The sequence below is a fragment of the Myotis lucifugus genome, unplaced genomic scaffold (assembly GCF_000147115.1).
Source record: "Myotis lucifugus unplaced genomic scaffold, Myoluc2.0 scaffold_336, whole genome shotgun sequence".
NCBI classification, from domain to species: domain Eukaryota; kingdom Metazoa; phylum Chordata; class Mammalia; order Chiroptera; family Vespertilionidae; genus Myotis; species Myotis lucifugus.
In genome coordinates this window covers 1,133,199-1,155,461 of record NW_005871384.1, presented here as the reverse complement: position 1 = coordinate 1,155,461, position 22,263 = coordinate 1,133,199, and the positions used below count along the sequence as shown (strand labels likewise).

Below are 22,263 nucleotides of genomic sequence, written 5' to 3'. Positions count from 1 at the left end.
GGGCCTGACACCAAACCCACTGCCACAGGAGCACTTTGTAATATGCAGAGCTGTTTCTAACTGAAACTCTGGCTGTTTTGGACTGGCAGCTTATGGCAGGACCATGTAACTAGTAAACAGGGTTAACAAAAGGGCAAAGGAAAGGTGCTCTCCCTGGATCTTTGAGGGAGACTTCAGAAGTTTGAGATTCTCCAAGAGAGGAGAAATCTGACTGAGGGACTGGCCAAGACCCTGTTGGGTTGGGAGGACTGGAGGCTGCATATTGCTCCTTATATAATTCTTCCAAAATTTGGAAATTCTTAATAAATCATGGCAATACATTTCTTTTCATAAATTCAATAAGACCAGTTTCCAATAGTGGTTTTATTGACTGGAAACTTTGACTGGAGTATCATGTTTTAAAGAACCCTGTCTAAATCTGAAGACTTGAAAGCCAATAAAAATGCCATAGAAAAAGCCTGGTATCCTGCTTGGGAGCCCTGAAAATGGCTGGAGCTGGAGTGTCAGGCCCAAGCCCTACCATCACTGGCAGTTGGTCAGAATAGAAGGGGAGCAATAAGGACGCTTCTGCATCTCTGCGGAACCCCTGATGCATGGGACCTGTCCTTTGTTCTTGATTGGAGCTCAGGCACACAGTCTTTTGCGATTGGCTAATTCAAAGGGAGAGGTTGGCCTTTGCTGTTTCAAGATGGCAGCCCCCAGGGGAGCTGCAAGCTATGCGGCCAACATGGAAGCTGTCTAAACTGTTCTTTGACAGAAAAGACTTGTTTATTCTCACAACATTGTTCTGGTGGCAGGGACTCTCATCTTTGTTGTCTGTGATGTACTACTTTTAAGTGCATTTCTGACAGCTATTTTCCCTGAGTATAAAGTTTTCAGTTCACTGTTAGCTTCTCTCAACACATTGCAAATCTGCTTTCCCAGTTCGCTGGCTTCCTTTGTTACTAATAACACATCAGTGCAGTTCCAACATCTCCTCCTAGAACAGTGATGGGGAACCTTTTGAGCTCGGCATGTCAGCATTTTGAAAAACCCTAACTTAACTCTGGTGCCGTGTCACATATAGAAATTTTTTGATATTTGCAGCCATAGTAAAACAAAGACTTATATTTTTGATATTTATTTTATACTAGAGGCCTGTTGCATGAAGAGATTTGTGCAATAGGCCTGCCCTTCCCTTTGCTGCATCACCGATTTGCCTCTGGCACCCAGGACCCAGGCCTTTGCTCAGGCCAGGCTCTGGCCGGAGCGGCCCCAGAGCGGGCCCCGGAGCCATCAGACTTCACTGATCCGGCCCTGGGGCCATCAGGCTTTGCTCTGACTCTTGGAGCCTACATATGCAAATTAACCGCCATCTATGTTGGGTTAATTTGCATACTCTCCTGATGGCTGGTTAGCGTGGCGAAGGTATGGTCAATTTACATGTTTGTCTATTATTCGGTAAGATATTTAAATGCCATTTAACAAAGAAAAATCAACCAAAAAAATGAGTTTGCATGTCACCTCTGACACACGTGTCATAGGTTAGCCACCACTGTCCTAGAATGTCATCTGTCTGTTTTTCTGGATGCTACTAAGATCTCTTTGCTTTGATGCCCTACAGTTTCACTCTTATGTGTTAAAGTGTGAATTCCTTCTTAATTATCTTCTTTGGGATTTGTTAGATATTTTTGAAATTGGACAAGTGTGTTTCAGAAAAACACTCAATCATTACTCCTTTAAATATTTTCTCTATGGTCTTCACTTTTGTGTTTTCTCCACAAGTATCTTTTGCCTGTTTAAATTGTATTCTGGCCTGTTTTTGTTTGTTTTTTTCAAATCTGTCCTCCACTCGCCAGAATATAATGAACACCATAAACTGATGAACAAAAATAGATACTGAGACAGAGAAGCATTGAACAGACTGTCAAATTTCAGTGAGAAGGCAGGGTGGAGGAGGAGGGTTGAGATCAATTAAATGACTTATATGCATGCATATAAGCATAACCAAGGAACACAGACACTAGGGGGGTGAGGGCATGTGCCGGGGTGTGGGGGTGGCAAAGGGGAGGTCAGTGGGGGGAAAAGGAGGCATATGTAATACTATATGTAATATTTTAAACAATAAAATAAAATTAAAAAGTCACTGACATTATTGAGAAGGTAGCTCTTTGGGGTTTATGGTAAAGTTCCAGTGAGACCCCTTTTGAATCGGCCCTGGCCTTTGACTCTCATGTCAGTGTGGCTTTGAGGAGCAAAGTTTAAGTCCTCCATGTTTGGTAAAGTCCACCCAGCTGCTACACTTCACCTATGGGTCTGAGTTTCCACGTTCACTTTGCTACATGCCTGAGAAACTTCATTTTATTGCCCGCTCATGTTAAAAAAAAAAAAAGAAATATTTTTCGATATTTTTAGCTGACTTCAGGGAGATGGTTAATAACATAGATACCTGAAAGATAATTTTACTTTTATTTGTTTGGTTAATTTTTCCCCTGTTTTTGTTTCCTGAGTTAATGGCTCCCTTTAGGGTAATATTTTTCTGTTATCTTTCTCTCTTCTCTTTCTCTTTCAAATGTCAGTTCTCCCATGTTGCCTTTCATATTGAGAGTAAATGGTTAGAGGAGCTACCTGGAGGTAAGGTCTGAGGGTTGTGACTGCAGGCTTTCCCAGAGGAGACAGGGCAGGAGAGGCTGTTATGTCAGAATTCAGATGTTTTTCTTTGGAGACACTCTAATCTTTAGAGAGGACCCCTCTTCAAGTGTGGGGCTCTGAACTGGGGAGAAGAGAGGGGATCATAGAATCAGCTGTCTCATTTTTACATCTTCAGCTCATTCCTTCTGTCAGCCCAGGTGTCCCATTGCATTGTAGCTGAAATTTCTGGAGCCCAATATACTGGCTGATCCAGTCAACACCTGTGGTCACCTCAGCTACAGAGAGATCGTGTTGACTGTGGACGATATGCCCCAGGTCATCCTTCATCCCTGTCTGCCTTGCAGAAGCAGGTTGAAACCTCTTGTCAATGATGTTCACACTCCCAAGTATAGGAGGAGATGCTGAGAAATGAACTAACATCAATGGTAGACCACAGACTTCCTGGGGACTGTGGTGGGATGTGTGTGAAAATCATCCTCGGGTCTCTTTACAATTTAATTTCCAGTAAAGTGGTATAGAAACTTTTCTATGCATGAGAAGGTAAGACATGGGTTGGAAAAGGGTATAAAATTGTGAAGAAAACAGGAAATGTTTGCAACACTGGAAATTACCGAGAACAAACCTGCAAAGCCTTTGATGTTTTCAGCTTCAAGAAGTGCAGAAATACCCCTGGTGAAGTAGCTCATTTGGTTAGAGTGACATCTTTCTTTTTTTTATTTTGTTGTTTTATTGCTTAAAGTATTACAAAAAGTATTACATATGTCTCCATTTTTTCCCGCCTTTGACAATCCCCTGACCTCCCCTACCCACCAGTGTCTTATGTTCATTGGTTATGCTTATATGCATGCATACAAGTCCTTCGGTTGACCTCTTAGCCCCCTCCCTCCTGCCCCCCAACCCTCCCTAGCCTTCCCACAGCAGTTTGACAATCTGTCTGAGGCATCTCTGCCTCTGTATCTATTATTGTTCATAAGTTTATAATGGTCTTTATTGTCCATGAATGAGTGAGATCATGTGGTATTTTTCCTTCATTGACTGGCTTATTTCACTTAGCATAATGCTCTTCAGTTCCATCCATGCCATTGCAAATGGTAAGAGTTCCTTCTTTTTTACAGCAGCATAGTATTCCATCATGTAGATATACCACAGTTTTCTAATCCATTCATCTACTGATGGGCACTTAGGCTGTTTCCAGATCTTAGCTATGGTGAATTGTGCTGCTATGAACATATGGGTGCATATATCCTTTCTGATTGGTGTTTGGTTTCTTGGGATATATTCCTAGAAGTGGGAACACAGGGTCAAATGGAAGTTCCATTTTTAGTTTTTTGAGGAAACTCCATACTGTCTTCCATAGTGGCTGCACCAGTCTGCATTCCCACCAGCAGTGCACGAGTGTTCCTTTTTTCTCCACATCCTTCTCCAGCACTTGTCGTTTGTTGATTTGTTTGATGATAGCCAGTCTGACAGGTGTGAGATGGTACCTTCATTGTTGTTTTTATTTGCATCTCTCAGATGATTAGTGACTTTGAGCATGTTTTCATATGTCTCTTGGCTTTCTGAAAAAACCACATAGTCATATCAATTGATGCAGAAAAAGCATTCAACAAAATCCAACACCCATTTTTGATAAAAACTCTCAGCAACGTGGGAATAGAAGGATCATACCTCAACATAATAAAAGCCATATATGACAAGCCCACAGCCAACATCATACTCAATGGACAAAAACTAACACCATTTCCCCTAAGAACAGGAACAAGACAGGGATGCCCACTCTCACCACTCCTGTTCAACATAGTCCTGGAAGTATTAGCCATTGCAATTAGACAAGAAAAAGAAATAAAAGGCATCCAAATTAGAAATGAGGAAGTAAAACTGTCCTTATTTGCAGACGACATGATATTATACATACAAAACCCTAGAGACTCCAAAAATCTCCTAGACTTAATACATGAATTTGGCAATGTAGCAGGATACAAAATTAACCCCAAGAAATCTGAAGCATTTCTATACACCAATAGTGAACTTTCAGAAAGGGAGATTAAAAAAACAATTCCATTTACCATCGCACCAAAAAAATTAAGATACCTAGGAATAAACTTAACTAAAGAGGTAAAAGACCTCTACTCAGAAAACTATAGGATGTTGAAAAAGAGATAGAGGAAGACATAAACAGATGGAAGAACACACCGTGTTCATGGATTGGTAGAATCAACATCATTAAAATGTCCATACTACCCAAAACAATGTATAAATTTAATGCACTCCCCATTAAAATGCCAATGGCATACTTCACAGATCTAGAACGAACGCTCCAAAAATACATCTGGAATAAAAAAAGACCCCAAATAGCTGCAGCAATCCTGAGAAAGAACAAAGTAGGTGGGATCTCAGTACCAGATATCAAGCTGTATTACAAAGCCACTGTTCTCAAAACTGCCTGGTACTGGCACAAGAACAGACATATAGATCAATGGAATAGAATAGAGAGCCGAGAAATCGGCCAGAACCATTATGCTCAATTAATATTTGACAAAGGAGGCAAGAACATACAATGGAGCCAAGATAGCCTCTTCAATAAATGGTGTTGGGAAAATTCGACAGATACATGCAAGAAAATGAAACTACACCATGCACAAAAATAAACTCAAAATGGATAAAGGACTTAAATGTACGACGGGAAAACATAAAAATTCTAGAAGAATCCAAAGGCAACGAAATCTCAGACATATGCCAACGCAATTTCTTCACTGATACAGCTCCTAGGGCACTTGAAACTAAAGAGAAAATGAACAAATGGGACTACATCAAAATAAAAGCTTCTACACAGCAAAAGAAACCATCAACAAAACAACAAGAAAACCCACTGCGTGGGAAAACATATTTGCCAATGTCATATCTGATAAGGGCCTAATCTCCAAAATTCATAGAGTGACATCTTTCTACCCAAGGTTGCAGGTTCGATCTCAGGTTAGGGCACATATGAAAGCCACTGCTGAATGCATAAATAAGTGGAACAGCAAACTGGTCTCTCTCACTAAAAAAACCCCAATACCTTGAAAAAATGGGTGCAGAAATAGACAGGAACTGACAAATTCATATTGTAAAAGGGCACCAACAGGAGGTAGTGTTACAATTTTTGGCCCATTTTACAATCAATCTATCACAACTGAATATCCTAGTTACATCCAATTGTACCTAAATGCTGCAATTTCACAGCTTTATTAAATGTTATTTTATCTACAGTAATAAAATAAAAACATGCAAATTGACCAGACCTTCACTATGCCTTAAGCCATGCCCACCAGCCAATCAGAGCAACTATATGCAAATTAACCCAAGCAAGATGGCGGGTTGCCCCAATGATGGAGCAAGCAGGAGGCTTGGTTGCCCCAATGATGGAGGAAGCCAAGCTTCCCAGCTGCTGCTGGCTCTGAGCTCCTCTCAAAGCAACAAAATCTCAATTATAGAAGGTAAATAAACCTCAGATACCTGCTTTCAGCCAGCCATGGCCATGCAGCTGGAGCCTTGGGTTGCCCCTGGTGATGGAGGAAGCCAAGCCCTGGATGGCTCTGAGCTCCACTCCAGGCTACAAAGTTTCAATTATAAAAGGTAAATAAATCCCAGAATAAAAAAAATAAAAATTAAAAAAAGGAGAGGCTTGGAGCTTCTGAGGCTGGGGAGGCTTGGCCAGCCTGAAAACAGCCATCAGCCCCTCACCCAGGCTGGCCAAACCTCCATGGGGAGATGGTCCCCACTTGGGGACGGGGCTTGACCAGCCTTTAAACAGCTATCAGCCCCTCACCCAGGCTGGCCAGGCACCCCAGTGGGGACCCCCACCCTGAAGGGCAAACCAGCCAGTCCCCACCAATGCACCAGGCCTCTATCCTATATAATAAAAGGGTAATATGCAAACTGACCCTAACGGCAGAAAGACTGGAATGACTGGTCACTATGACACACACTGACCACCAGGGGAAGACGCTCAATGAAGGAGCTGCCCCCTGGTGGTCAGTGCGCTCCCACAGGGGAGCTCTGCTCAGCCACAATCCAGGCTGATGGCTGCCAGTACAGCGGTGTTGGTGGGAGCTTCTCCCACCTCCTCAGCAGCATTAAGGATGTCAGACTGCAGCTTAGGCCTGGTCCCTACTGGCAAGTGGACATCTTCCGAGGGCTCCCAGGCTGCCAGAGGGATGTCTGACTGCCAGCTTAGGCCTGTTCCCCCAGGAAGCGGGTCTAAGCCAGCAGGTGGTCATCTCCTGAGTGGTCCTAGACTGCGAGAGGGCACAGGCCAGGCTGAGGGACACCCCTCCCGAGTGCACAAATTTTTGTGCACTGGGCCTCTAGTCTGTATATATAAAAGGCTAAGTGACGGAAACAGCTGAACAGATGACCAAACAGGCTGTGTGGGGCACAAGATGGCTGCAACTATGTGGGCACAAGATGGCTGGTAGAGGAGGGAAGTTGTGGGCGATCAGGCCAGCAGGGAAGGGCAGTTGGGAAGAACCAGGGTGACAGGGGAAGGTAGTTGTGGGGGACCAAGCCAGCAGGGGAGGGCAGTTGGGGACGACCGGGCTGGTAGGGTAGGGCCGTTGGAGGCAATCGAACCAGTAGAGGAGGGCAGTTGGGGGCAATTGGATGTCAGAGGAGTGGTTAGGGTGTGATCAGGCTGGCAGGCAAAAGTGGTTAGGGGCATTCAGGCAGGCAGGCAGGCAGGCAGGCGAGCGGTTGGGAGCCAGCAGTCCCAGACTGTGAGAGGGATGTCCCAAATTGGAGAGGGTGCAGGTTGGGCTGAAGGACACACCCCCTCTAACCCCAGTGCATGAATTTCATGCATCTGGCCTCTAGTATAAAATAGAATTTATTACTTTCTTTAGTAATTTCAATGATCAATTTTGTGAACATATTTCCCACAAGTCTTGGTATTTCCAATTAGCTTACATATGTGTATATACTGTATTTTGACATGTGTATTCATTTAATATTATACTAGAGGCCCAATGCACAAAAATTTGTGCACTCGGGGGGTCCCTTAGCCTGGCCTATGCCCTCTTCCAGTCTGGGACCCCTCAGAGGATGTCCACCTGCTGGCTTAGGCCCGCTCCCCAGGGGATTGGGCATAAGCTGGCAGTCAGACATCCCTCTGGCAGCCTCGCAGCCCTCAGGGGATGTCCACTTACCAGCAGGGAGCAGACCTAAGCTGCAGTCGGACATCCTTAGTGCTGCTGAGGAGGCGGGAGAGGCTCCTGCCACCACTGTTGTGCTGGCAGCCATCAGCCTGTCTTGTGGCTGAGCAGAGCTCCCCTGTGGGAGCGCACTGACCACCAGAGGACAGCTCCTGCATTGAGCACCTGCCCCCTGGTGGTCAGTGTGTGTCATAGTGTCCAGTCATTCCCAGTTTTTCTGCTGTTAGGGTCAATTTGCATATTACCTTTTTATTATATAGGAGTTCCTGGTCAGCCTGGGTGAGGGGCTGATGGCTATTTGCAGACTGGCCACACCCCCTTTAGGGTGGGGGGTCCCCACTGAGGTGCCTGGCCAGTCTGCGTGCGGGGCTTATGGCTGTTTTCAGGCTGACCAAGCCCCCAGGTGACAGAAGCTCCCAGCCTCTCCTTTTTTTCTTTTTATTTTTTTATTCTGGGATTTATTTACTTTCTATAATTGAAATTTTGTAGCCTTGAGTGGAGCTCAGACCCGGCCAGGGCAGGCGGAAAGCTTGGCTTCCTCCATTGCCAGGGCCAACCCAAGCCTCCTGCTTGCTACAGCTCCATGGCATGGCAGTCTGAAAGCAGGTATCTGGGGTTTATTTATCTTCTATAATTGAAACGCTGTTGCCTTGAGTGGTGCTCAGAGCTGGCCGTGGCAGGCGGGAAGCTTGGCTTTCTCCATCACTGGGGCAACCAAGCCTCTTTCTCGCTCCAGCTCCATGGCTGCCAGCCACCATCTTGGTTAGATTAATTTTCATATAGTCGCTCTGATTGGCTGGTGGGCATGGCTTAAGGCATAGTGAGGGTACAGTCAATTTGCATGTTTGTCTTTTATTAGTGTAGGTTTGATTTTAATTTTTACTTTTTGATCCCTTTCAAACATTTCTCCCACTCTTGCCTCTCGCAATCACCAGAACATTATCTGGATCTATGACAGGGGTGGGAAAACTTTTTGACTCAAGGGCCACAATGGGATCTTAAACTGGACCGGAGGGCTGGAACAAAAACATGGATGGAGTGTTTGTGTGAATTAATATAAATTCAAAGTAAACATCATTACATAAAAGGGTACGGTCTTTTTTTTTTTAGTTTTATTCATTTCAAACGGGCCGGATCCGGCCCGAGGGCCGTAGTTTGCCCACGGCTGATCTATGCGCTTATTTTTATTGTTGTTGTTTTTTGTTTTTGTTAATCCTCACCTGAGTATATTCCTCCATTGATTTTTAGAGAGAATGGAAGTTAAGGGAGAGACACAGATAAAGAAACATCGTTGTGAGAGAGACACATTGTTTGGTTGCCTCCCGCACACTCTCCAGCCAGGGCCAGTAATCTAGCATGTAACTGCTAGACATCTGTATGTCTTCACTGTAAATATGTTTATTCAGATTTTCTCCCTATTTTTCAGATAAAATTGTTTCTTTTTGCATTTGAATTGCATGAGTTCTTTACATAGCGTGGATATTGTAAATATTTTCTTCCATTCAGTATGGTGCCTTTACATTTGGTTAATGGCTTCCTTTGCTGTGCAGAAACTTTTTAGTTTGTTGTAGTCCCACTTGTTTGTTTGGGTTTTTTTGCTTTTGATGTAAAATTAAAAAAATCATCACCAAGATCTGAGTCAAGGAGTTTACTACCTATGTTTTTGTCTAGGAATTTCATGATCAGTTTTATGTTTTTCAAGCCTTTAATCCATTTTGACTTAAATTTTGTATCTGGTGTAAATCAGGGGTCAACTTCTATTCGTTTGCATGTGACTGTCCAGTTCTCTCAACATCTGTTATTGAAGAGACTGTTATTTTTCTATTTTATATTCTTGACTCCTATGTCATAAATTAATTGCCCATATATGAATAGGTTTATTTCTGGGCTATTTTGTTTCCATGATCTAGGTATCTGTTTGTATGCCATTGCCACACTTTTTAAAATATTATAGTTTTGTAATTAAGTTTAAAATCAGGTGGCATGATGCCTCCAGCTTTGTTCTTTCTCAAGATTGCTTTGGTAACTCGAGGTCTTTTGTGTTTCCATACAAGTGTGAGGATTATTTGTTCTATTTCTGAGAAAAATGATTTCTGTTACTATAGTTTTGTCTTTCCTAGAATTTCATACTATTGTAATGTAGAAAAAGCAATCGTTTGTACTCGATGAGTTTCACTTAGCATTTCTGTTAAGATTCATCCATGCTGTGTCATGTATATCTTTTTGTTCTCTTTCATTGCTGACCAGAATTTCATAGTATGTGTATTGGTATCCTAGGGCTGCTGTCACAAACTACCAAAAATTGGGTGAGTTAGAACATCAGAAACTTATTCTCTCACAGTTCTGGAGGCTAGGTGTCTTCTTGGCCATGCCATCACTGTGGGCTCTGGGAGAGAATCTGTTATTAGCTTCTTTCTTTTTTTTAAGGTTCTGGTGTTGCCAGTAATCCTTGGTGCTCACTGACTTTATATTCATCACTCAGGTCTCTGCCTTCATTGTCATGTGGCATTCTCTTCTTGTAAGGACACCAATCATATTAGATTAAGTCACTACCCAGCTCCAGTATGACCCCATCTGAACAAACTATGGTATATCTCTAAAGGACTGTTTTCAAATAAGAACACATTCTGAGGTTTCAGGTGTAAAAACTCTAATATATCTTTTGAGGGGGCAAAATTTAACCCACAACAGTATGGATATACCAAGATTTGTTTATTCATTCATCAATTGAAGAACATTTGGGTGCTTCCAGTGTGAGCTATTATGTATATTACTAGAAGCCCGTTGCACAAAGATATGCGCAATAGGCCTTCCTTCCCCTGGCTGCCTGCACTGGTTTTCCTCTGGCAAGCAGGACCCAGGCTTTTGGTCTGGCCTCAGCACATAAGCCAAGCCTCTTCAGTCTTTATTCTGACTAGCACCTTCAGTCTTCGCTCCATGCCTGTGTGTGCAAATTAACCGCCATCTTTGTTGGGTTAATTTGAATACTCATCTGACTGGCTGAAGAGCATAGTGGAGTGAAACCAATTTGCATGTTTCTCTTTTATTAGTGCAGATAATAAGGAGGCATTCACATACAAGTCTATGTTTTTATTTCAGTTAAGAAAATTTCTAGAAGAGAGATAGCTGCTTTGCAAGTTTAATTTTATAAGATACTGTCTACCCCCGGCCCCCCAATGTGGTAGCCTTTTCTTTTTCTTCTTTTCTTTATTGAAAAATCTTTATTGTTGAGGGTATTGCAGATGTTCCACTTTTCTCCCCATTGGTCTCTGTCCACCTGGTTCCCACCCCACCCCTGGTCTTCACCACCCTATTCTCTGTGTCCATAGTTAATGCATATATTCATGTAAGATCTTTGGTCAATCTCTTTCTGCCCCACCTCCTCCCTTCCCTCTGAGATTTCTTCATCTGTTTCATGTTTCCATGCTTCTGATTCTATTTTATTTACCAGTTTATTTTGTTTATTAGATTTCTTGTTGGTTTATTTGGATTCTTAGATTCAATTGTTAATAGATATGTATTCATTGACATTCTCACTGAGGTTTTTGAAAGTGTCACAAATGTTCTTTGGTGCTATCTTTGAGTCCCTCGAAGCTCTCATTAAGATCCTTAAGTAATATTATAACCATGGTTTTGAACTCTGTATTCAGTAGTTTGCTTGCTTCCAACTCTTTGATTTCACATGTTTCTTTGTTTCACATGTTTCTTTGAACCCACATTTTGGATTTATTTCTATGTATTGTGTGGAGCTTCTGTGTCTCTAGGAATTGGTAGAGTGGCCTTGTGTAGTAGATGTCCTGTAAGGCCCAGTGGCTAAACCTCCCCAGTCACCTGAGTTGAGCACTCTAGATGTGCTCCTGTGTGGGCTATGTGCACAATCTTGTAGTTGAACCTTGATTGCTGTTGGTGTCCCTTGGTGAATTGACATCAGACCAATTGGCTGTGAGGACCAGCTGCGACTATACTGGAAGAGTTGCTGTGCAGGAGATAACCTTATGGAGAGGAATTGTTTCAGTGGGGCTTTGTTGCTCACTGAGTCTGCCACTTGAGTGTGTCACTTGTGGATGTGTAGAGTTGTAATCTGGTATGGTCTGAAGCTGTCTACCAGGTGCACTGGCTCTGTGGTCACCCAACATGAACTTCAAAGAAGTCTGTAGATGGCTGCTATCTGTACTGGACTTGTGAAGTACCCAAGGAAGGCCCAGCTGTGAAGTAAGGCAGGCTGGTGCTGATTCTTAGGTCTTTTATTGAAGGTTTGGGGCATGCTGATGGCAGCTGCTGCTTGTTTCAGAGATTTTAACAAAGTCTGAAGCCTGAGGGATTGAGTTTGAGTAAGTTTGTGCAACAAACTTTAAAAGCAATACCTGGGTCTCCAGTAACCCCATGTCACTCAGCCACAATCCTCCCTGGGTTTTACAGCCTGAAGTTACCTGGACTTGTCTTCCCAGCTCTGGAACACTGGGGTTGGGGTCTGGTTTAGGACTGGGACCTGTTAATGTTAGCCATTCTGGCAGGTGTGAGGTGACAACTCATTGCCATTTTAATTTGCATGTCTCTGACAATGAGTTACTGCTGAGCATTTTTACATATGTCGATTGGGTCATTTGTATGTCCCCTTTGGAGAAGTATCTACTCAGGTCCTCTGTCCATTTTTTAATGGGGTTCTTTGTCTTCCTTTTGTTGAGTTGTATGAGTACTTTATGTGTTTTGGAAATTAACCCCTTATCAGATATATTGTTCTCTCATAATATGGGTTAACTTTTCATTTTGATACAGGTTTCTTTTGATGTACAGAAGCTTTTAAATTTACTAGAGTCCCATTTGGATATTTTTTTCCTTTGTTCCTCTTACCCTAGGCCTGTGGTCGGCAAACTGCGGCTCGCGAGCTACATGCTGCTTTTTGGCCCCCTGAGTATAGCTCTTCCACAAAGAGCAGGCATGCACAGTGCGATTGAAACTTCCATGGCCCATGCGCAGAAGTCAGTTTTTGTCCTGGGAGAGTCTATTTTGAAGAAGTACTGATGATATTTGGCTCTGTTGACTAATGAGTTTGCCAACCACTGCAGCCAGTGGTCGGCAAACTCATTAGTCAACAGAGCCAAATATCAACAGTACAAGGATTGAAATTTCTTTTGAGAGCCACATATTTTAAACTTAAACTATATAGGTACATTGTTATTAACTTAATTAGGGTACTCCTAAGGCTTAGGAAGAGCCACACTCAAGGGGCCAAAGAGCCACTTGTGGCTCGCAAGCCGAAGTTTGCCGACCACGGCCTAGGCCATGTATATGTGAAAATTCTGCTACATGTGATGTTTGAGATTTTGCCTGTATATTTTCTACTAGGATTTTTATGGTTTCACAATTTACATTTAGGTCTTTTGATCATTTTGAGTTTATTCGCATGTATGGAGTAAGTTGGTGGTCTAGCTTCATTTTTTGTATGTACTTGTCCAATTTTTCCAACATCATTTATTAATGAGATTCTCTTGAATCCATTGTATGTTCTTGTCTCCTTTGTCAAATATTAACTGAGCATAATGGCTTGGGTCCATTTCTGGGTTCTCTGCTCTATTCCATTTATCAACATGCCTGTTCTGTGCCAGTACAAAGCAGATTGGATTACAGTGTTTTGTAGTAGAACTTGATATGCAGTATTGTGATCCCACCAACATCTTCTTTCTGAAGATGGCTACAGCCATTAGCAATCTTTTTTTTTGGTTCCACATGAATATTTTTAGCATTTGTTCTATATCTATGAAATATGCAGTTAGTATTTTAATAGGGATTAAATAGAATCTACAGATTGCTTTGGGTAGTATGGACATGATGTTAATTCTACCAATCCATGCACACAGTATATTCCTCCTCTTATTTATATCTTCCTCTATCACTTTTTATTAGCGTGCTGTAGTTTTGTGAGCACAGGTCTTTTACCTCTTTGGTTAAGTTTATTCCTAAGTATCTTAATTTTTTTTTGATGCAATGGTAAATGGGATTGTTTGTTTATTTTCTCTTTCTGAGATTTCAATATTGTCATAAAAAAAATGCCATGGATTTCTGGTTGATAATTTTGTATCCTGCTACATTGCTAAATTCATTTATTAAATCTAGTAGTATTTTGGTGGAGTCTTTAGGATTTTCTATGTACAATATCATGTCATTTGTGAATAATGACAGTTTTACTAACTCCTTTGGAATTTGGATGCCTTTTTTGCTTTCTTCTTGTCTGATTGCTGTGGCTAAGGCTTCCAGTACTATCTATAATAATAAAAGAGTAATATGCTTATTAGACTGGAAAACCAAATGACCTTCATATGTCCTTCTGGATGACCTTTCAGATAAAGCTGGGGCTGTGAAGGGTGAGCCCCTTGCAGGAATTTCATGCATTGGGCCTCTAGTGTTGAATGAGAGTGGTGAAAGCTGACATCACTGTTTTGTTCTTGTTCTTAGGGGAAATGCTTTTAGTTTTTGCCCATTGAGTATGATATTGGCTGTAGGTTTGTCATATATGGCCTTTATCATGTAGTACAATGATTGAAATTTCTTTTGAGAGCCAGATTTTTTAAACTTAAACTATATAGGTAGGTACATTGTTATTAACTTAATTAGGGTACTCCTAAGGCTTAGGAAGAGCCACACTCAAGGGGCCAAAGAACCTCATGTGGCTTGCAAGCTGCAGCTTGCCAACCACTGGTTTATGTGATGTATTGCATTTATTGATTTGCAAATATTATACCAGCCTTGCATCTCTGGAATAATCCCACTTGGTCATGGTGTATGATCTTTTAAATATATTGCTGAATCTGATTTGCTAATATTTGGTTGAGGATTTTAATATCTATGTTCATTAGGGATATTGGCCTATAATTCTATTTCTTTTTAGTGTCTTTATCTGGTTTGGGAATGAGAGTAATACTGGCCTCATACAAAGCAGTTAGAAGTGTTTCTTCCTCTTGGATTTTTTGGAATTATTTGAGGAGGATGGGTATTTGCTCTTCTTTGAATGTTTGGTAAAACTCCCATGTGAAGCCATCTGGAGCAGATATTTTGTTAGTTGGGAGTTTTTAAAATTACTTCTTCAATTTCATCAGTTGTTATTGGCCTATTCAGGTTTTCTGATTCTTCCTGATTCAGTTTTGGAAGATTGTATTTTTATAGGAATTTTTCCATTTCATTCAGGTTGTTCAGCTTATTGGCATATAGTATTGCAGAAGACCAAAGAAAAACCAAGCAACTTTTAGGGAAAAGGAGGGACCCTGTTTATTAACACTAGAGGGCTCAGAGAATAACTTCCAAATCTGAGTAAAGAAACATGCAGGGGGCTTCTCTTTTTATATCCTTCTGGGGTCTTTGTCCTACAGCTATGGATTTTGGTTCCGGTCCCTTTAGTGGGTTTGGCAAGTAGGCCCCCAGCTGTTGGGGGTCTCCAGGCCATATCTGATGGTCTGGCCTGGCACCAGAGATAATAACCCTCCCTCCAGGGCAGTGCACTGTTCACAGTTTTATGGCCTCTGTATTTAGATAACAAGTTCTGCAAGACCAGTTTCTAGGACAGAAGTAGTGACTTAATTATAGGTTATCAAGAATGTACACTGAGCTTGCTGGCCTGGATTCAGATTGCTAGACCCCCCCAAATATCAGGAGCCTTTTAGCCTCCTCAATAGTTGTTCACATCTATATTTCTGTGGTGTAGGTTGTTACTTCACCTCTTTCATTTCTCACTTGTCTTATTTGGGTCCTCTCTCTTTGTTTTGACGAGTCTGTCAAAAGATTCATCAATCTTGTTTATTTTTTCAAGAGCCAGCTGTTGGTTTAATTGATGTTTTGTACTCCTTTTTTTTAGTTTTGTTTTTTGTTTGTTTGTTTTTTTTAGTTTCTATGACATTTATTTCTGCTCTGATCTTTATTAATCCCATCCATCTACTTACTCTGGGATTTTCTTGATGTTCTTTTTCTAATTATTTTAGTTGTAGTGTCAATATTTTGTTAGAACTTTTTCTTATTTTTTGAGGTAGGACTGGAATGCTATGAACTTTCCACTCAGGACTGCTTTTTCAATGTCCCATAGATTTGGGGTTGCTGTTTGTTCATTTTTGTTATAGTTTCCAGGAAGTTTTTTCTTTCTTTTTTGATTTATTTATTTGGTCATGTATTCATTGCTTAGACTCCATGGGTTTGAATGTTTTTGAATGTTTTTATTGTAATTGATTCTAGTTTCATGCCATTGTGATCCGAGAAGATTATAACTTTAGGATGAAATATTTTATAAATGTAAATTAAATTAATCTGATTTAGTGTTTCCTTTAGGCTCACTTTTACCTTGTTGATTGTCTGAAAGATCTATCCAAAGATGTCAGTGGGGTGTTAAAATCCCCTACTGTGACTGTATTGCTGTCAATCTCTCTTAACATCCTCTAGAAGATTTAAAAAATATATTTAGATGCTCCTTCTTTGGGTGCATATTTATTTACCAGGATTATATCCTCTTGTATTGATTCCATTAGTGTTATGTGGTGGCCTTCTTTGTCTCTTGTATCCTTTTCTTTGAAATCTATTTGGTCAGATATAAATGTTGCTACCCTTGCCTTTTCTGTTTCTATTTGCATGGAAAAAATTTTCCTATCCCTTCACTTTCTGTCTGTGTGAATCATTTGTTCTGAGGTGGGTATCTTGTAGACAGCCATATATATGGCTCATGTTTTCTTATCCATGCAGATGTCTGTGTCTTCTGTTGGAGTATGTATTCTATTTACATTTAAGGTCATTATTGATAAGTACTTATTTCCTGCCATTTTTCTTTATGCCTATGTTCTTTTCTCTCAATTTTTTGTTCTTCTTAAATCATTCCCTTTAACATTTTCCCCATTGCCACTTGTTTTTAAGTTGCAAAGAGATAAGGTATTTAAAATATAATAGAATGTTTTTACGTCTCTAAGCCAGTGATGGTGAACCTATGTCAGAGGTGACACGTGAACTCATTTTGGGTGACACGCATCGACAGAGACAAAAAATTGCATAATTCAAATATTTGTCTCTCACAATGGACAGACTTGGGCATCACTCGAGTAATATTATTACTCACGTTACACATGATCAATAATGCAATTCTAAAACCGGATGTAAACATGTACATCGGTGTTGCGTAGCAAAGATACATAGTGAAAACATCCAAGATACATTGTTCCAATATTGACATTTATATAAAAAGGTTAAGAATTGCACTATAAAGAGATTAATCTTTACTCATGACATTTTATTTTTACTCGAGTAACAAAATGCCCAATTCTGGAAACAGTCTCCTTATTGTCAACATGTGCCTCGGGTAAGCTTCCCGTGTGTTCGGGTGCATTCGGCAAACAGAAGCACTTGATCGCCATGTTCGTTAGGAAGGGCACCCAGAACCAGAGCTGAGGAAGCACTTGAAATATGTTTGTGTAGAGAAGAAGCAATAAGTGAAAATGAAACTGACAATGGGGGGTGGGGGGGGGTGAGGAGAAGTGCTGGGAAACAGGGAAGGTGAAATCAAGTAGCAAGTTTATGGAAAATAAAAAAACTATTGGCTGCATGTGGTTTTGGTTTGCAGTTACTATCCATTTCCCTAAAATGAGTTCTGTTTCTTATCTACAGAAACCGAAACTACGATGGCTCAATTGGACATTACTCCTTCCAACTTCAGTGAACCCAGGACCGGCCATGGTGAGAGGGTGCTTGGGTTTCCCAGACCAGATGGGACGGAGGGAACCTGGCAGTGGGTTCTCCTGTCCTCTCTGCCAGTCTTCATCTGAGCAAGAGCAAAATATTTCCAACCTCATTTCTTATTTTCTCTTAATTAACTCAGCTTTTTCTCAGGAATTTCGGCACCTGTCTCTTCATGACACAGCATAACCACTAAGAGGAAGAGAGATTAAAGTATCCTAATTGACCCCAGGCTAGTGAGGTTTCTTATTTCCTACTTCAACAATGTGGACACACCAGAAGGGCCAGTTGTAGCCTCTCTTGTTTCTCTGCCAGTCTCTTCCGCCTGAGAGAAGACTGGGAAGGAGGAATGTGAGAGGAACTGATTCATTCAGGTCCTAATTTCCCTGCTCCTGGAGGCATGTTTTGGAGGTAGAATCCATTTGGAGTTAGAAACCAACAAATTCAACAGACTGGCTCACTCACTTTCTCATGCAACCCTCCTTTTACTTCCTTATCTTTAGAAATCAACTATATCAGTTGAACTTTTGCTGGTTTGGTACCACACCACAATACAACTTAGTACCCTAAAACCTGAACCATTACTTTGGCAATCAATTTGGTAGATAGATGGGAATTTTTTGGTTCTGGGCCAACTGGGCTCATCTCATCCAGACTTGCTCATGCACTGGTGCTAAGCTGGTGGTTCAGTACACAGCTAGATAATCTTTTCTTCAGATTAAATTAATTGGGGTGACATTAATTAATAACATTATGTAACTTTCAAGTGTACAATTCTATAATATATCATCTGTGTATTGCATTGTCTCCTTCTGTCACCATATATTTCACCCCCTTTACCTGCTTCAACCTCTTCCCATCCCTCACTCCCTCTGGTAACTGTCATATTGCTGCCTGCGACTGTGAGCTTGTTTGTCTATTTGTATTGTTTGTTCCCTTGTTGCTTTCTATTTTATATCCCATATGTGAGTGAAATCATATAGTTCTCATCCTTTGTTCATCTGACTTATTTGGCTTAGCATACCGGTAATACTCTCAAGATCCAGCAACTGGATACTTTCGAATGGATAGTCCCATGGCCATGTCTGGTGGTTACCAGGCTCTTTGGCAGGCCAGGGTGATAGGGGTGATTGGGCCTTATGTCTTTCATCATCAATCAGTTGCAGGGTTCTGAAGAGCAAGAGACATCAAGCCCCAGGGCATCAGCACTTTTGGAGTGTACTAGCATCATGCTTCTACTGCCCTATTGCCCAGACCAAGTCACAGGGCCCACCCAGATGCAAGGGGTGGAGAAACAGACTCAGCACCTTGTGGGAGGAGCTGCAGATCCACATGCTAAAGAGGCTTGTGTACAGACCTGGGATTAATTCATGGCCATGTCTGCAGTCTATCACACAGACTGCCATATGCTTTCAGCATTGGCAAATAGTTGCAGTGTTGGAGCTGGCCTTTGGTGACTTCTCATTTCACCTCCCATGATTTTCCTACTTCTCTCTGGATGACCAACTAATGCCCTCAGGATATCCTTAGGTTGGAGTCTTCCACTGTGGTGCTAACTAAGTAATAATCTGAACTGCCACTCACATTTTCTCTTTATCATAGCCATCTTGTAGCCACTGCTCTCAGCTTCTGGAAATTTACTTCTCTCATCTCAGAATTCTGGTTATCAAATGTGGGATACTTTGCCTTAGGAATGGTTTTTCTAATCCTTGGAATAGCAACAGCTTCACCATAAAGTGTGTGTGAGAGGGAGAATAACTACTGATTTTTTGGAAGATAGAGTGGGGGGGGGTTCTGCAAAATCTTTCCTGTTTGATTGAAATTTTTGAAAAATCATTCCAATGTACAAAATAGAAAAAGAGGGCACAATAGAATTAAAGAGACCACTTAGGTGACTAGCTGAGTCATTGATGGTGATGGTAGCTTGGGCTAGTATGATGGTCTTCAAAATGGAGAGAAGGGGTCAGATTTGGGAACTTGCCGATGGGTCAGATCTGGAAGGTAAGGGAAAGAGAGGAATCCAGGGAGATTCCCAGTTTTGTCTGAGGAACTGGATGAATGGTGATGATATCTCTGAAAAATAAAATGGAGTTTACAATCATGTCAGCAATACTGTCAGTTTGGTGATGTATGCATTGACTCAAAGCAGAGACAGGTCATTGTAATACAGGTTTCCTCGCGCAAGAGTTCAGTTTTATTAAAGGGCTGTGCTGACAGAGTCTTCCTTCAGGTAGAAACAGGCTTTCAGATGTGCTTGTCAGTTGACTTTTATGGTCCCTGTCTGTGCTGAACAAATTCTGAAGACTTCAAGTTTATAAACACATGGAAGAGATAAGCAGAGAATTACTGACTAGAAAGAGGAAAAAGACCTATATAGATGATTTGATGTTTAACTTGAGACACAGTGGTATTTAAAATATCATTCAGGTGGTAGGCTATGCTGTTCTTTTATTAACTTCCAGGTGTCCTAGAAAGTAGACATGTCTAACCAACTGAAACTAAAAAAGTATAACTCAACTGATGCTACTCTGTATGAGTTGTTATTACTATTATTTATGTATCAAGGGATTTTAGAGTAACTCCAGAAAACTCTCAATACTTTCTGGATAGAAGTCTTCTATATACTAATTTAAGATAGAAAAACTTCATTAGATTTCTACATTTAGGCATAAATTAAAAGTATGGCATTTTGTTCTCCTATGGTTAAGAATCCCTGAGAAGATAGATGCATATGTGAAATATGAAGGAACACTTTGCCTTTCTGCACATGTGCCCTTTACTCCCTTTCAGGGTGGGATGGCTTGAATCAACCACCTATGTGACTTCTTAATGGAAAGAATAAAAGTTCCATTTTGGATATCATTTGGGGGAAGGGGATATTCCACTGTGATGTCCCAGAGTCAGATTTTGTGTTATTTCCTACATTAGCTTATGAAGAACAGCTACCAGCCGTGGCTCAGAGTTCTTACTTGTACCATTTTGCACCTTCTTCCATAGGCACTTAGCTTCCACAGGTCAAAGAGAGCAGCCCAAGGAACCCCTGAGAAGTTCCCAGCATTCCCCAGCTCCTTTAGGAGGGAGGTGAGGCACAGGTGTTCCACAGACCTCCTGCGAGTACAGAGGTGGCTCACTGACAGGACACTAGTGGGCAATAGAGAAAAACCAGTGGGCAGGGCCTTTGCAACGGGAAAGTTTGGAGGTCCATCCTAATGCTGTGCTTTTGTTTCCTGATATCCCAGGGCTTAGAAACCAAGACCCCAGAGATTCACAACTGCGACTTGTCTTAGTGGGTAAGACTGGAGCAGGAAAAAGTGCCACAGGGAACAGCATCCTTGGAAAGGAAGCATTTCATTCCAGAATGGCAGCAAAATGCATCACCAAGGTCTGTCAGAAAGGGAGTAGCATGTGGAATGGGAGAGAAATTGTCGTCGTGGACACGCCTGGCATTTTCGACACTGAGGTACCGGATGCTGACACACAAAAGGAGATTGCCAATTGTGTCCTCCTGACCTCCCCCAGGTCTCACGCTGTGCTCCTGGTGGTCCTGCTGGGCCCGTGCACAAAGGAAGAACAAAAGGCAGTGGAGAAGATATTGTCAATGTTTGGATCCCAAGCTAAGAGATACATGATTCTCTTATTCACCCGGAAAGATGACCTGGATGGCATGGAGTTCCATGATTACTTAAAGGAAGCTCCAAAAGGCATTCAAGATCTGATGGAGCATTTCAGGGGTCGTCACTGTGAGTTCAACAATAAGGCGACAGGGGCTGAGCAGGAGGCTCAGAGGGCCCAGCTGTTAGACCTGGTCCAGCGCATGGTGATGCAGAACAAGGGAGGATGCTACACTGATGAGATGTACCAAAAGGTTGAGGAGGAGATTCAGAAACAGGTTAAAGTGAAACAAGAAAAATACAAAGCTGACCTGAAGAGAGAGAAAAGGCAAATAAGAGAGAAATATCAAAAACAAATCAGAAACCTGAAGGATAAAGTGGAGCAAGAAAAGAGAAAGAGAGAACTGGACAGGGAATGGGCAGAAAGGGAGATTTGCCATCTAAAAAGGCTGCAGGGAGCCAGAAATGAAGTTGAGAGTCAGAAAGATACTACTATACTTGACATAATCAAGCGTATAGCGATCTCTTTACCTTTTTTCATTATTCTATTCATGTTTATTTAAGCTTTTTAAAAATCTGTTTCCTGCATATTTTCAAGTGTTCCTTCCCATATAACTCATTCCCCAAAGTCAGAGTTCTCTGTTTCTGTTCTTTAAGTTCTCAGGACTAGGTGTTTAGTAAAGTTTCTTATTGGCAATTGGTAGATATCTGTTTGATTTATTTAACAGGGATGAGACACATTCTCAATTTTTAAAACTCCAAAATAGAAAGTATAGATGCTCCCTATTCTAAACTCTTTCTTACAGACAGAGAGAGGGAATGCAGGAGACCAAAAGACAATGATTCTCTAGCGTCTTTCTAGATTGGAACATAATCTCTGCCTGTGGCTTCTACTCCACATTTTTGCCTTTGGGATGACAATGACCTTTTTACCCATATGGTTAAAGAAATCAATTATTTGTATTAGGTAATGGATAGCTAGAGATGCTTATAGAATTCTTTCTAAATGAACATAAATTTGTTGAATTACATTCTTTCAAAGGACTGAAATAGTTCCTTATCATCTGTCCACTCAAGAAAAAAGAGTTGCCTGAAAAGCAGATTTCTCAGAACTCAACTAAGTGAAATGCCAG

General features: G+C 41.4%; 1 protein-coding gene across 1 annotated transcript; it reads left to right on the top strand.

The window, feature by feature from the left end:
- Window positions 1-17,464: 17,464 nt before the first annotated feature.
- Window positions 17,465-21,693, top strand: LOC106699197 (GTPase IMAP family member 4-like). The gene is made up of 2 exons (XM_023764537.1): window positions 17,465-17,519; window positions 20,759-21,693. Exons 1-2 carry the CDS (start codon window positions 17,465-17,467, stop codon window positions 21,691-21,693), a joined length of 990 nt encoding a protein of 329 aa, XP_023620305.1.
- Window positions 21,694-22,263: the final 570 nt, after the last annotated feature.

Excerpts from the sequence above, each read along its gene's own strand:
- LOC106699197 (XM_023764537.1), top strand. The coding sequence starts at position 17,465 with ATGGCTCAATTGGACATTACTCCTTCCAACTTCAGTGAACCCAGGACC. Across the intron at positions 17,520-20,758 it reads TGAACCCAGGACCGGCCATG|GGCTTAGAAACCAAGACCCC; the intron begins GTGAGAGGGTGC and ends CTGATATCCCAG.